Source organism: Morone saxatilis, unplaced genomic scaffold, assembly GCF_004916995.1.
Source record: "Morone saxatilis isolate NCDOM2014 unplaced genomic scaffold, NCSU_SB_2.0 Contig11, whole genome shotgun sequence".
Classification (NCBI taxonomy): domain Eukaryota; kingdom Metazoa; phylum Chordata; class Actinopteri; family Moronidae; genus Morone; species Morone saxatilis.
In genome coordinates, this window is record NW_023339663.1 from 25,521,252 (window position 1) to 25,536,311 (window position 15,060).

The 15,060-nt window shown below is 39.8% G+C and overlaps 1 protein-coding gene across 1 annotated transcript in view; it reads right to left on the bottom strand.

Annotated features, from left to right (window-relative positions):
- Positions 1-654: 654 nt before the first annotated feature.
- Positions 655-15,060, bottom strand: part of abcc12 (ATP-binding cassette, sub-family C (CFTR/MRP), member 12) — a 16,344-nt gene continuing 1,938 nt past the window's right edge. The window contains exons 5-30 of the mRNA XM_035681956.1: positions 14,256-14,492; positions 13,678-13,851; positions 13,263-13,410; positions 12,376-12,524; positions 11,951-12,058; positions 11,297-11,527; positions 11,142-11,213; positions 10,805-10,929; positions 10,031-10,103; positions 8,394-8,597; positions 7,895-8,029; positions 7,557-7,653; positions 7,020-7,070; positions 6,458-6,550; positions 6,247-6,350; positions 5,336-5,503; positions 4,899-5,125; positions 4,591-4,728; positions 4,150-4,339; positions 3,978-4,067; positions 3,696-3,885; positions 3,039-3,198; positions 2,856-2,934; positions 1,949-2,062; positions 1,189-1,353; positions 655-1,104 (exon numbers count right to left, since the gene is read on the bottom strand). Of these exons, the coding sequence (XP_035537849.1) occupies positions 1,012-1,104; positions 1,189-1,353; positions 1,949-2,062; positions 2,856-2,934; positions 3,039-3,198; positions 3,696-3,885; positions 3,978-4,067; positions 4,150-4,339; positions 4,591-4,728; positions 4,899-5,125; positions 5,336-5,503; positions 6,247-6,350; positions 6,458-6,550; positions 7,020-7,070; positions 7,557-7,653; positions 7,895-8,029; positions 8,394-8,597; positions 10,031-10,103; positions 10,805-10,929; positions 11,142-11,213; positions 11,297-11,527; positions 11,951-12,058; positions 12,376-12,524; positions 13,263-13,410; positions 13,678-13,851; positions 14,256-14,492 (3,615 nt within the window). The 3' untranslated portion in view covers positions 655-1,011. The remainder of the gene's footprint in view (positions 1,105-1,188; positions 1,354-1,948; positions 2,063-2,855; positions 2,935-3,038; positions 3,199-3,695; positions 3,886-3,977; positions 4,068-4,149; positions 4,340-4,590; positions 4,729-4,898; positions 5,126-5,335; positions 5,504-6,246; positions 6,351-6,457; positions 6,551-7,019; positions 7,071-7,556; positions 7,654-7,894; positions 8,030-8,393; positions 8,598-10,030; positions 10,104-10,804; positions 10,930-11,141; positions 11,214-11,296; positions 11,528-11,950; positions 12,059-12,375; positions 12,525-13,262; positions 13,411-13,677; positions 13,852-14,255; positions 14,493-15,060) is intronic.

Sequence of the window (15,060 nt, forward strand, 5' to 3'; positions counted from 1 at the left end):
TGCTTTTTTAAAGTGTGTCATCCATTTATATCTTCATGTGTAAAGATTATATATCCTAATATGTATATTGTGTATCCTCATCGTTTCTGTCATGAGTGGAAGGTGAGAGGATGGAGAGTAGAAAGATAAAGGAGGATTTAAAAGGGCAGGCTAGGGACAGGACCTCACCACGAAAACACAATAACCACATCTGAAAGGAACGTCATGCCTTAAAGGGATTTCACAGCACAAAATCTTCTTCTTTATAAGACACTGGCTGGATTTGATGCCCATATGTGTGAAATTCTCTTTTAAAAGAGCCACAACTGTGGTAGCAAACTTCTTCTATGAGCTGATCCTCCAACAAATTTACTGACTTTGCACAACTATCAAGCATTAGCCGCAGTTGCCATCAGCGCTTTCTAACGGTTTCACGGAAGCTTATGGGGGTGGTGCGTCAATTGGTGAAGAAAAAAACTGTTATTGCTAAATAAGCAGCCCTATAGCAAAAAATAAGCAACAAGCATCACTAAGTGCTAATTATAACATACAAGACTAGTAATGTCTTTGACGATTTTAGACACTTTTTAAATGCACATTACGAGTGCAGATGAGGAAAAGGAGAAATGTGTTATTGCAGCAAACACAAAACAAAACTTACAAATTTCCATCATTTATTGCCACTAAACTCTGTTACATTAGTTATATTTTTCATTTACAGGTACTTTTGATAAAAATTATTTCTTTGACATTGCAAATGCATATACCGTGCATATTCACACAACAGATCAAAACTTCATATATAGTAATTTGCAATAGCAGCAAACAATGACTCAATAAAAGTAAATAAATAATGTGTTTTAAATACAGTATACATAACAAATCATATTGACTTCCACAAAAAATGTTCTTTAAGCAGACAGGAGGGATAAAAAATACTTCTAATATTTACACAACAACAATGTTTGCATTAATATCGAACTCCATCTCTGCTGTTACTGTGTAGTGGTGCTGTGGTGTCATGGGCCCTCTTCAGGTGTTCACAGTGTTAGCGGCAGTCAGGAGTGAGGAGAACATAGAGTCCGGTCTTTGCTTCAGCACATCTGGACTGTCGAACTCTGCCGCCTGTCGGACAGAACGCTTACTGTAAGTTTGAGGTTTAGGATCACACAAACTTTATCTTTGCATATTTCTAGGTTCGTTTGTCACCTCTCCGTTGTCCATGACCAGAATACGATCGGCGTTCATCACAGTGTTAATACGATGGGCGATGGTGAGCATGGTACACCTCTGGAAAGCTTCTTTGATGGTGTTCTGAATTAAGGTGTCTGTCTCCGCATCGATGGATGCTGTTGCCTCATCCAAAATAATGATCTGTTGGAAAACAGTAGAGACAGTTTGTGTGGATGAGAAGAGTGGCTAAGAAGTGGGCGAGTTAACGGACCAGTGTGTATAAGTTAGAGGCATCTGGCAGAAAGTTGCAGATTGCAACCATTAGAGTACAGCTCAGTCTTCCGAACGTGAAGGAGAAACTACAGTGAATCAAGATAACAATAACACAAAAGGCCATCTACATACTTACCTATGAATATTATATTCTACGTCTGCCAATAGATCCTCCTAAATGTTACACACTGGACCTTTAAGATTACATAGGGTAGAGAGGGTTTAGGGGGAAATTAGTTGTAACTGTACAGATTAAGATTTAAAACTGAACAAGAAAATAGAGAATAGTAATGATATAGTAAAAGAGTGCACAGCAAGTAATCATAGTAGCCAAAGAGCCAAAGTCATTGATGATGAATTGATGCAAATGTGAATAAAGCACATGCGAGCACAAGCAGTTACTAAATTTGACTGGTGTTGCAACACACATATGGCTGTAGTAATCCACTGGCTGTTCAGAAGCAGCAAAATTAGAAAGTGTGCAAATCAAAAGGAATCTGAAGAGGTGGACACATGTGCAAACCTTGGAGTTGCGGAGTAGTGCTCTGGCCATACACATCAGTTGTCTTTCTCCTACTGAGAAGTTTTCTCCATTCTCCAGCACCTGCGCCTGTAGTTTCCCCTCCAGTCTGGAGATCTGAGGAAACAAAACAATATTCATAGCACTACTTAGCCCATTAATGGAAGAGTTTGACATTTTGACAAATACACTTTCACTTTTTTGCTGAGAGTTAGATGAGAAGAGTGTGTGCAGTGTTTACTAGTAAGTAAGTACTGTACTTAAGTACAAATTTGAGGTACTACTTTACTACTTACTTTACAGCTTTATTTTATGATACTTTTACATTTCAGCAGGAAATATTGTATGTTTTTTACTCCACTACATTATTTTGAGAGTTACTGATACTTTTCAGATGAATATGTATAAAACATTTAAAATTAAAATATAATGCGTCGCTCTAAATGTAACTACCAAACAGTAGGTTAATTAAATAGTCAAAACTAGCTCCACCTCAGTAAAATGGTATTTACACATAGTGTATCAGTAATATTAATCCAATAGTTTGCATTACACTCAAAAGGTGCATTTTTCTATTAGTATGAGTATTTTGAAGTACATGAGTGCTTCTGTAAAAATGACTGTTAATATTATATTTAAAACAAGGATTCCATAACACTGCTACACCACCAAGACAGCTACTACAAGACCACTGCTGCAACTTCTACTGAATGCGGATAATATTTCAATTTACAATATCATAAGTAGTTGTTGTTGTCTCTATTGTACCGAAGTGACTGCAAAGACAACATTCATAGACCAGTCACAAGCTGCATGCTGGCTGACAAGATCTGGTCTGGATAAATGATCACACGCTACTGTATAATGAAACAGTTGATGTACTGTGCTTCACATTGTACTGCTAACATACTGAGTCCTTTATGTAAGTCTTCTCCAGCGCCGCCCAGATCTCCTCATCGGTGTAGTTATTGAAGGGGTCTAGGTTGTACCTGTGAGCAAACACACATTATCACAGCTGGTTAACCAGTGACCCACTACAGTGAGAACAGTGTAAACACACAGCTCTGTGGAGTTAGGGGTTTTCTAAGGTTACCTGACTGTGCCAATAAATAGCACAGGATCCTGGGGGATGATGGACAATTTGCTGCGCAGATCCTGCAGACCAATGGTCATAATGTCCACTCCGTCTATCAGGATGGTTCCTGCTGCCGGCTCCACCAGCCTGAACAGAGCCACGCCTAAAGAGGACTTCCCTACACACACAAAGCATGGAGTATCTAAGAATAGTAACTCTAATGGTTTACAGAGGAAGGGTTTCCTTCAGCACCCTTCAGTCATGGCTTAACAAAAGAACACCCTGTCGATTCTTTCATTTTCACATTTGAACCTACACATGCTGCTTCAAACCAGAGTTGTCTACATTCACATTGTGTAAGAGAGATATAGAGTAAGGGATATAGACTATAAGTTTAGTGATTAAATGTGCTGCATGTACAGTATTTTTATTATGTAATATGACACATTTGACTAATCCTTATTATTCTATAGCTCAATATTACACTGCAACTCTAGTAACTTAATGTCAAAGCTACGTAGAATTCTGTTTGTATTCTGCAATCTTCGAAATTTACCTCTATGATAACTATTAATAGTTTATTTATTCAATATTGTTAATGTCTAGATTAACTTGACATTTTCTGAAATTGCCCTCTTACACTAAACTCCACCTGTACCCGAGTCAGAGTCTTACCAGAGCCTGTCCTTCCCACAATGCCCAGCTTCTCTCCAGCTCTGATGACGATATCCAGCCCGTTCAGGACAATGGGTGTATTCTCCCTATACCTCATCTTATAGTCCTGGAAGGTGATGGCTCCGCTCTTTGGCCAGTCCTCTGGGATTTGAGACTCCTTTATGTGTCTGGGGGCCTCAGACTTACAATCCTATACACAATAAATAACGACTACTGTGAGCAAGCGCATAGGAGGGGTGTTGTGTCTTTATTTTTCTAAGGCAGAGAAGTCTAGATTCTGACCGTGATGTATTCCTGCAGCCGCTCCACTGAGTTAAACCTCGCCTCGACCTCCGTCGCCTGCCTCACCACGTACTGAAGCATGCCTGTCAACTGGATAACACAGTCTATAAAGACACATGTTGCAGGTGCTTGCAATGTGTCAGAGGTCCATCCATTTGCTGTACAAATTTACCTGTATGGTGTAGGACATGGCCAGGCCTTTCAAAGCCGGACTGATGATTTCTTCCTTGCTGAGCACAACGAACAGAGCTACCAGCAAGGTCATAGACGCAGCCATGAAGTCCAGCCAGAAGGAGAGCCAACGTGTCCCCGAGTGAAACAGTAAATAGTGGTTGGAGTTGATGTCATTCAGTGACTTGAACCTACAACATGACAAAGCACAGGCCAGGGTTTTTGAACGATACCGCCATACTCCAGTGATCAATAAAACAGCATTTACAATGCATACAAAGGATCAGAGAAACTGCGACTAAAACATGACCTGTTGCTTTTACACTGCATGAATGTAAAGCAGAGAAGAATTAAAAGACATTCTCAGGAAGACTGAAAGGTCAACAAAACAAAATCAGCAAAAATATGTAGCATTTCACTTTGAGGAACTCTGGAATCTTACTTTTTTATGTGGCTGTCTCTTATGTTGTAGGCGTGGATGGTGCTGAGGCCCTGCAGGGTGGAGGTGGTGAGAGAGATGCAGGGAGAGCGACTGATGTTCTCCATCCTTTTCATCTGACGGATACTCCTCTGGAATATACTGCAGAGGAATCACAACTGATATTCAGTAAAAAAAAAAAAAAGGTTCAACTTCAAATCAACTTTTGTCAATTGTTGCATGCCTTCATGCACGAAACCAGACTATGAATTGCTATGATCCTATTTTCCAACAGTCCCTACTACCTAAATTATTACTTATCAACAACTCACAAGAGAATAAGGGTGAACAAAGCTCCCATGACAACCACAGCTACCAGCATGGGGGGGAAGACAGACGAGATGATGACAATGGTGAAGGTGACTAGCAGGCAAAACTGCAAGAAAGGGTCCATGTGGAGGGGAAGCACGGTGTCCACCTCCTCTTGATCTTTGGAGAAGCGGTTGAGGATGCGGCCAGTTGGTGTCGTGTCAAAGAAAGTCATGGGACTTGCGATAATCTGAAAAAGGAAAACAAAATAGTTAACAGCGGCTCATTGGTAGCTAGTGCATGTTACTGAGGCTTCTACCAGGCTTTGAAAGAAGTTACACTAAGCATACTATCAGATGTTTTAACAGAATTTTGATATCGACTTATGATGAGTAAACATGGTTAAATTAAAATTGTAAAGTGTGAGTGTTTAAATTGTTTATAGAAGACTGGTGGTTACCTTCTTGAACATTGTGTTGTGAAATTTGCAGGCGGCATTCAAAGTGACCCGAGTGTAGAAGAAGCATTTGATGACGGCAAGTGTGACCATGACAACCACCATCACACCATAAATAAGTTGGTAAAAGGACAGGTCTGGGTTTTCTGAGATGTTGCCCTGAGTTGATGTCTTATTGAGTGCGGAAAAAAACAGAGAAAATACATGATGTTACTGGAGACCAGGGCCAGAGATAATCTATCAACACAATTTTTTTTTAATCTACAAGAATAATTTGGCTGGCATTTATTTATTTATATATATAACTATATAACAAACAGAGATGTGATTAAATCCAAATATATGTAGATACCGTGGTAATGAATATTGGGTCAATTAAATACAATGAAAAAGACTGAAAAGAGTGAAATGTATGATTTGTAAACATTAGATTCTCTTTAGGTGCGCATTGAATAAAAATCACCATCACAACCCGTTAAGGTCAGATAACAATAGTGTGGCCTGCCATGTTACTGTGTTACCTATCCTGGACACTATGATCAACTGTGTTGTGCTATATAGATAAAGCTGAGTTGAGATGGGAATTAAATAAAGACACAGGGTAGGTATAGGAAGAGTTTATATCCTTCCTGGCTGTCCTGCAAAAACGATTTGTGTCACATAGGTTCTGGGTTGTGAGTTTTGCGAAAGATTAGGTAACACATATTACGTGAACTATTGACTGCTTTCAGATTGTCCAAACAACATGTTTGTTGTAGCATATAAGTCTTTATTGTTTCCAGTGGTGGGAAGTCACACACTCACTGAGAACACATTCACAGTTCAGGTGTGAGAGACAGATAGAGAGAGAGAGACAGAGACGAGACAGAGAAGAGAACAGAAGAGAGAGAGAGAGAGAGAGATGTGGTTCTCACCCCATTACCCTTCCCCAGCCAGAAGCTGAGCCACCAGTTGCTGAAGGCTGTAGATCCGATCATCAGGACGATGTTCAGGATAGTGAGGAAGGTGATGAAGTAGCCTGCAGCAAAACAGTCACACCAAACATCATCAACTGAATTGGGCATGTGTGAATTGTGTATTATTGCACAGAATCATGCCAATGCCAGCGTGTGTGCTGTATCAGACCTCCAGCTGCCTGGCAGTATTGATGGTAGACTCTCCAGGAGACGGAACCTTCTGTGGACGTCTCCTGACTGACCAGCTGGTCACCGACTGCAGCTAAAGGGGAAGGGAAGGATTTTATAGAATCATGACACGATTAGAGTGACTTCCATTTGCATCAGTCTGGCAGAGTGGAAAGCAGGCATCACAGAACAGGGCAAGATGTGATAATTGTTTAATTACAGGGATAATGGCGCACTTAGTTTGTTGTAAACATGAAAAATGACAGGTGATTGCTGTGTAGAGAATGAAAATGGAGATCTTGAGAGACACATTCAAACCCTGCTTACTTTCTCACCTCCACACACCATGTCAATCAGTGTGGTAAGTGGCTGTGAATGTGACATTATCGGTTTCAGAAAATTACATAAATTGTCAGACACAGCCGCCCCCAATTCCATTGTCAGAAAGGTGCGTAACTCAACAAGCGCTTCTGTTGAAGCATACAAGCCCACTTAACTTTGGCTTTCCCACATTAGCATGGGCCTGGATATGAACTAGACATCTGAACATTTTATAGACTTACATTTTCGGTCAGCTGTCACTCCATCATCCTTTTCATCTGATATGTCAAATGCTGAAAGAAAGCACAGATGGTGGGGAAAATATTAATAACACGACAGGAATCATCTCCCTACTACAGACTCTAATAAATGCATTAAATGTTTAAGTTAATGTATATTGACAGTCAGAACTGCAGGCGTGTTGCTCTGTTTGGTATTGTTTCACAAAGCTTTGTGATCATTGCCCCCTCCTTCTTTCATCCAACGTCTCTTTGTTTCCTCCATGGACCTTTTAAATCCTCCTGCTGGTTATATTGGCTCCTTTACAAGCCCACACACAGTATGACAGTATGTTGCAACCTATCCTACAATATCCCATTGTCTATGTTCTGACTGTCTATACTCTCTGAACTGCTTTTAGGGGTCTTTGTACTGTCTGTAATGAGCAGCAGCCTTATTTTCATTTTAAGAAGTCTATAAAGATGAATTGAGGTGTCATAAATGATCCAACACTGTACAATTTATTTTGGATCATTAACATTTTTTCCTGGTTTCCATACCTGGGTTTACTATCCCACTGTCTGCGCGATCTCTTAGCTCAACCTCCTTCAGCTGGGCAGCGTCTTGGGGTGACACTTCATCCTCCTCTTTCTGAGTCTGTAAATGATAAGCAAAAACACAGTGATACTGCTGAGTCTGCTGCTGACAAGTTTAAAATAAGTAGATGATAAACCGTTAACTTATCTTAAAAAAACTTTTAATAAAATTATGAGACATATTTTCCCTTGTTTTACAGGCAACCTTTTTTTTTATTGTTTTTGAGCTAGTAAAACATTAAAGAACTGGTGAGAATAGCAGAGCTACAGTACATCTGAGTTCAGTTTTTTTTTTTTTTTACTTTGGCCTGTTCCATCTGGTAGTTGCTGATGAGCTGAGCGTAGCGTCCGTTGGCCTTCATCAGGGCCTGGTGGTCTCCAGCCTCCCGCACCTCGCCATCCTCCAGCACCAAAATGTCATCACAGAACTCCAGATACTGACAGACATAAGGACAAGCATGTCAATAAAACCATCCCGGCACTGTGGCCACAGGTCTAACCAACAGCACATGTCCATATATATTTATGGCATTTCACAGACGCTCTTATCAAGAGTGACTCAATGCTCACAATTCATGATGAAGATAATATTAGCGGCAGCAATCAGACACCACTTTCTGATGTGTGATTTACTTTTACTTTGAGGTTTATCACCATAGGATGGTATAGGTCTTCTAATCTGAAATTATTTTTGAATATGTTACTATGAATGAGCTTGCACATTTGTTTGATAAAGCTCTTAGCTATTTAGGATTCATTGTCTGCTGTACAATAGAACTGTGTCTCCCTGTATCTCCCTACCTGCAACTGGTGTGTAACCAGTATGACGGATTTTCCCTGCAGCTCCTTCTTAATGCATTCTTCAAAAATGTGCTTTCCCACATGGGCATCCACAGCAGACAGCGGATCGTCAAGGAGGAAGATGTCCTTATTGGAGTAAACAGCTCTGGCCAGACTGATCCTCTGCTTCTGCCCGCCTGACAAATTCAGCCCTCTCTCTCCGATCTGCCAACAAAAAATGGCAGAATGGCACATTTAAAATCTGCTTTTCACTTTTTCTAATTTACAACAATGTAGAATAAAAAATAAACATTCCACATATCTTTGCAAAAACACAGGGTGCAGGTGCATGAAGATACTGAAAGTGAAAACAGCAAAGCACCCACAGCTTCAAATAAACTTAGTTTAGCTTGGAATTGACCCCAAATTGAGTTTCAGAGTTGGTTATGTTAAACCAATAGACCCGGTGTTCAACTTGTAGTGAATTAGTTTTGACTCAGACTTGAATAATATGATTTATGTAATGCAATAGTTAATGTACTTTGCACAGTAGATTATTGTTCTTTCTCCCTGAACATCTAGTTTTATATTAACTTCCATGGAAGATTTGCACTTGAACATAGTGTGAAGTAACACAACTGACACAATTAATTAACTAAAATGCAATGCTAAAATGGGCTTCAAGGAAAAAAGCAAGGAATGTGAATCACTGATTGTTCCAACTAATGTTTATGTGTTTTTATTAGTAGAAGAAGCCAAATAACACACACTGTAACATGGCATAATCTAGTGTTTGAATGGTTGTAGACTAATGATCAGCTTGAGGGAAAAAAGTTCCTTCCTTTTATTGAATTGTCTCGGAGCTTAAAACTAGTGGTCAATGGATATGAGTTTTTCAATGGCTGATGCAGATGACTATATTTAGAGAGCAGGGCGGGTCTAGTGTATATTAACCTTTCCTACAATATTTACTTCATACATAATGGTTACAGCACAACTACAGCCCTAACAACAGTCATAAATGCCAGATAGATCGCATGACTCATCTAAATACTGCACACAGGTCAGCAGTCTGGCTTCTTGACATCTGTACCAGAATGTTGAGGCTTGCCAATGATAAACCTGTCAGATAACAGAGATGACTTCTGCTCTTGTTTGACCAATGGCTGATATATAATGCCGATCAAAACTCATGTATAATTCCATTATTCCATGCACATTACAATCTTGGTTATCTTAACCAGTACAATGCGGTTTTAGATGGATTTTTTTTCTCATCTCATCTCAAGAAGCCAGATAATTGCCAGCTGATTAATTGGTCTATCGCTACTCAAAACCACCAAACATTTCTACAAGATAGCTGTGGTTCATGAGGAAACAACTTAAAAGAAAGCCTTGTTATTTTGGCACTAGACTGTATGAGCAATTCTCTGAAATCCAAGCCAGACACAGCTAAGCGCCACAGACCACCAGTCTGGCTAGTGGGCCTTCTCATCAATTAATTGTTTACATTTTGTGAATCCACATGTCCACAAAGGGCGTCTTACCACACATCAGAGGGTGTTAGTGTTAAAGGTTCAACTACACTTTTAAGAAATCATTCAGAAACATAAAAACATTTAGTTTGGGGAGTCGAGACAGCAGCAGAGAGTTCCTACCTCCGTCTGATCACCATATGGGAGGATTGTCAGGTCAGCTCTGAGGTTGCAGACATCCACAACTCTGTCGTATCTGTGGAGGAAAACAATAAATTGCAAAGTCAGGGGACAGCCAAGTATACTGTATTCAACATGGCTATTCTGAAGACCATTTTGGTTATTTAATTTAGTTTACTCAATAAGAAAAACAACAAAAATGTGATATATCAATTATGGAAAAAAGTCTGCAAAATACAGTCCTCAGTAAATGTAAGATTTTGCGTGCAGCATCTTGTGCATCTTGATATATTTAATATGAACACATACTGTCTGTTACCATCTGTAATCATAAGCAGTGGCTACTATTGTTTTTATATACTTATCCATTTGACTCATCAAAATACACATGACTCATCAAAATACTGCACACAGGTCAGCAGTCTCACTTCTTGCCATCTCTTGCAGCATAGCGAGGCTTCCCAATGACAAACCTATCAGATAACGGAGATGACTTCTGCTCTTATTTGACAACCTTGCCAGATGCAAACTCACAGAGATAAGAGGAACTTTCTCCCAGTTTAACATTTGTCACGTGAGATAACCTTAAAAGGAAGACCTATCCAAGCCTGATTTTACAGGTCTGTGTCTCTAGAGCAAAAGAGAACAGTAGTAACTTATTAACTTTACATATGGTATCCCCTTAGTTAATAATATATCCTATTGTTTCCATATTCAGAGGTCACTTTTATCTGATAAATAATGACCATAATTTATGTGGGTTAAGTGATCAATTACTTGGTCTGATCAAATGGTTCCCCCATCAGGATGTTTTCTTTAACAGTTCCATGGAATATCCAGGCCTGCTGGGAAACATAGGCAAATGTCCCATCAGCTGTCAGGGAGCCATGCAGAAGATGCATCTAAAATACAAAAAATGCAGAAAATGCATGAGAAACGCTGTATGTTAAGGAGCATCAGTTAAAGGTGCTGTAAGTGAAATCTGCACTTCCTGTCCGTTCTTGCAGTTAGCAGTGCCCTGTCTCCTCTCCACATCAACACACTGATACTGCCAAACATTATGTCAGAGACTTGCAATGATGTTAAAAGAGAATAAATTGCAAAAAAGACAAACCTGTTCCAAAATGCTGGAAATCAGTGACGTTTTTCCACTTCCCACGTTCCCACAGACACCAAGCAGGTTGCCCTTCAGTAAAATAACACAGAGTAAGTTTACCAATCTAACCAGTCATTAACCATTCATCCATCTGCATCAATGGTAAAGCACACCTTAGGCAGTGTGAAGGAGATGTTCCTCAGGGCAGGCAAGGTTTCAGTCTTCCCATTCTGGGACATCTCATCCACTTTGTGTCCAATCACCCCATTGGCTGAGCCTGGTGTCGAGTCTGGCGAGCTGTATGGTTTGGTCCATGAAAGTGTAGCGTTTCTCATCATTATGGCTGAGTCACTGTCTTCCCTCTGCATCAGGTAGGCCTCTGGATTCTGGATCAGCAATATTTTCTGAAACAGCCACACATTGCATTCATGTTGAGAGTTTAATTGCAAAGATCCACAACAGCGCTAAATACAATTAATGCTGGCATTTAAAGTTGCAGTGACAAACCCTGAACACACTGAGATGTGTCTATGGTTGCTACAAAAATGGAAATATAATGATGTTTCTGGAAAAAAGCATTTATTAGTTCCTTTTGAAGGCAAGTATAAACCTAGACCAAATGCATGACATGTTAAGGCTGTAAATTATGTTTCAAATAAATAAGGATAAAAAAAAAAAAACATATTCACGTATCACTACCCATCACAAGGAAGTAAGATATTACAACCTTGCACTTTGTATTGCTGGATCATGTCACTGCAAAAAAGTAGTAATGAATAATACAGCTAATAATAATAACTGTGCAGGACACAAAGTGAATAGTTTACCCTCAGTCGTGTCAGTGAAACAGCAGCCTCAGCCAGGGACTTCACAGACAGGGGCATCAGAGCCAGGCAAAACCTCATGGAGTTGAAGATGGCAATAGTGGTAAAGGCCTGTAATGAGAGAATAGCAATCAGAGACTCTCTCACATCATACAACACTGACATCGACTTATATTGGTTTTAAATGGACTACAATGCTCTCTGGTGCACACAAACAAACAAAGGAAAAAGAGTGTAATAACAATAAAACACATATTTTATATCTCAGAACCCTACATACTGTAACTAGACAGAGCTTTCTGTTCTGTACAACGACTTACAGACTTCTCTCTATGTCCTTTTTTTTCAATACATCTCTATTAACCACTGAAATCACACACTAGGCATGTTGACAAAGGTTGTATACGCTGCACTGCTGTGGTACTCACATCAGACGTGCTGAGACTTTGGCCCACCAAAGTGTGTACAATGAAGGTGAGAACGGTGGCGAGGGTGGGAATGATGCTGGTGATGCTGGTATTGATGTTCTGGACATAGCTGACACTCTGTAGGTGTTTCTTCTCAGTTTTCCTTAAGCCTATGAGAGAAACAGCATCACAGGTTTGGAAAAAAATTGGTTTTTACATTTGTCGAGTCCACTCCAAAAATAATGTACTAAAATACTATGTACTAAAATACTTTAAAATCATATTCAAGTGGACAATGTGCAGAGATGGACAAGCCCCATATCCCACAATTGGCCATTTATGTTCAAAACAAATATGTTATGAATATTAATACAGGTGCATGAGCGCAAGGTGGAGGTCAAGAAGCAGTCTTAAAACCAAACAAAAGTTTGCAGAGTCAGATGGCTGCAGAAACTTCTAATAAAGTGAGTTCAACCAGTAGGACAGTTCCTGACAAAGGAAGCTAGAAGCCAAGAAGCACATTGCTGCACACAGAAAGAGCATGGACTGGTGGAGGAGAAGGCACAACGGAGCTTAACCCATGGTACTTGTTTTGCATGCATTTAGGGAAGGAGGTGCAGGTTAGGTGGCATGGTGGTGGAGAGTATGTGGCTGCTGCTGCCTCTGGTGCCTCCTACAGAATGGCTATGTGTTCAAAAGCTAATTAAAACATACTGTTTCGATTAAAGGTCTTCATCATGGTGCCAGTTTCCACCATCTCCAGATTTGCATACAGGTGAGCACATTTTCCTTTTTACTTACAGAAATCCAAAATTTTGGACCATGAAACATGGAATGTGTTGTTTTGTTTACACAAAGGGGAAATATACATGATATTGATAGAGAGTCTACATGCAGCCATTTCATACCTGCAATCTTTGTCTCAAAGGAATCTTCCCAGGCGTACATCTTGATAAGTTTGATGCTGTTGAGAATCTCATTCATTGTGCGAACACGGCTGTCTGTTATCAATATAGCTTTCCATCTGAATGTGTTAATGAGCTTGGCTAGGAAAAACTGAAAGCAGAATAAGGACAATATTAATATTAATGATAATGGAAAACAAGCAGCAAATATAGTAGTATAGCATAGTAATTTAGGCCTATCCTTGTGGCTGAACTACTTAAGGAAAATATCCTGTATAACACGGAAAGCATTAAATATTTGCCTACTATTAGCTAATTAAAATACAGAAAAATAGTGTGAGGAAAAATCGGAAACCCATACTTTACACTGCTTATAAAAATACGTCCATGTATGATGTGCAGTTTCTAATGTACAAACCTGTATGGGGATGAAGATGAGGTAGGTGCAGACTCCAGTCAGTGCAGTGTAGCCCAGAATATAGCAGGCATAGACGATACACACAATAAAGAGGACTGGGGCACACAGCACGAAGCTCCCAAACAATACTGCCTCAAATATTCTGTGTCCATCGTTGGTCAAAACATTAATCATCTGGGCGGGAGAGAGAGAGAGGTAGAGATTGTATTATGCAAAAAGGTCCCCTATAACCCCAATTACATGTGCATGTAGGATGCTCTGGTTGTGTGATTTTATGACTAATTCTCAAATCCTTTTTTATTCATTAAAATAATAACATTATTTGGAGTGAAATTATAGTCAATCACATTGTAAATGGGTAAACAACTGAGCCTTCCTAAGTTCTGCTACTTTAGGAACCTTGGTCAACTTTCTCCTTTCCTGTACTTCCTTGTGCTCGGCTCGTCTATGTTGAAAAGACAACCACATTTTGAAGTTGGTTAAAAGATAAAATTGGTTTATATATATAGCCACATCTTAAGTTAGCTAACACAGTATTTAACAAGCATCAGCCCTCATGCATGTAACCCAGGCTTTACCTCTCCCATGGAAATGCCGCTGTGCACCCGGAGGGATATTACTTTCTGAAAGGCCATTGAAGAGAAGGCACCCTTCAGTCTGACTGCAGTGCGCAGGTTTAAAGCCCACAGCAAAGATATTAGGAAGGCTTTGAAGAACTCTGAGGTGAACAAAGCGAAGGCCAGACCAACACCGTGGAACGTTGTGGACAACTCTGGGTGATCAGTATAATTTAGTATCTGATAGACCAGAACAGCCTGCAAGGACAGAGAGGTTTGTAACACTTAATGAGAGAGAATCACACATTAACACTGTTTTTCTGCCATTGATAAAAGTCTGCATGAATATACACTGCATCTCTCTTTTCTGGGCAGTGCCACCAACTACTGTAGTTTGTGGTAAAGACTACTAGTGTTGTAAAGTAAACGTAAAGTACATTTACTCATGTGTACTTAAGTACCATTTTAAGTTGCTTGTACTTGCATTTCTAAAGATTAAACCACTGATTACAATTTTTTGTTTGTTTGTATGTTTTAAGCTCAAATAGGCAATATCACCCAATATTTAACACAAAAAAAAGCTAAGATTGGTGAGAAGAACTTAGTCATCTCAACCCCTCCTTGTGATCTTGTGACACTTTAATAGGCATCTGACCCCTATTATGGTAACCTATAGATTAGATGCCGGTTCAAATCCCACAGACCACAATGTCGAGTGTGGACTGGTAGCTGGAGAGGTGCCAGTTTCACCTCCTGTGCACTGCCGAGGTGCCCTTGAGCAAGGCAACCTAACCCCGAAACCTGCTCATGAGGCGCTGGTAACGCG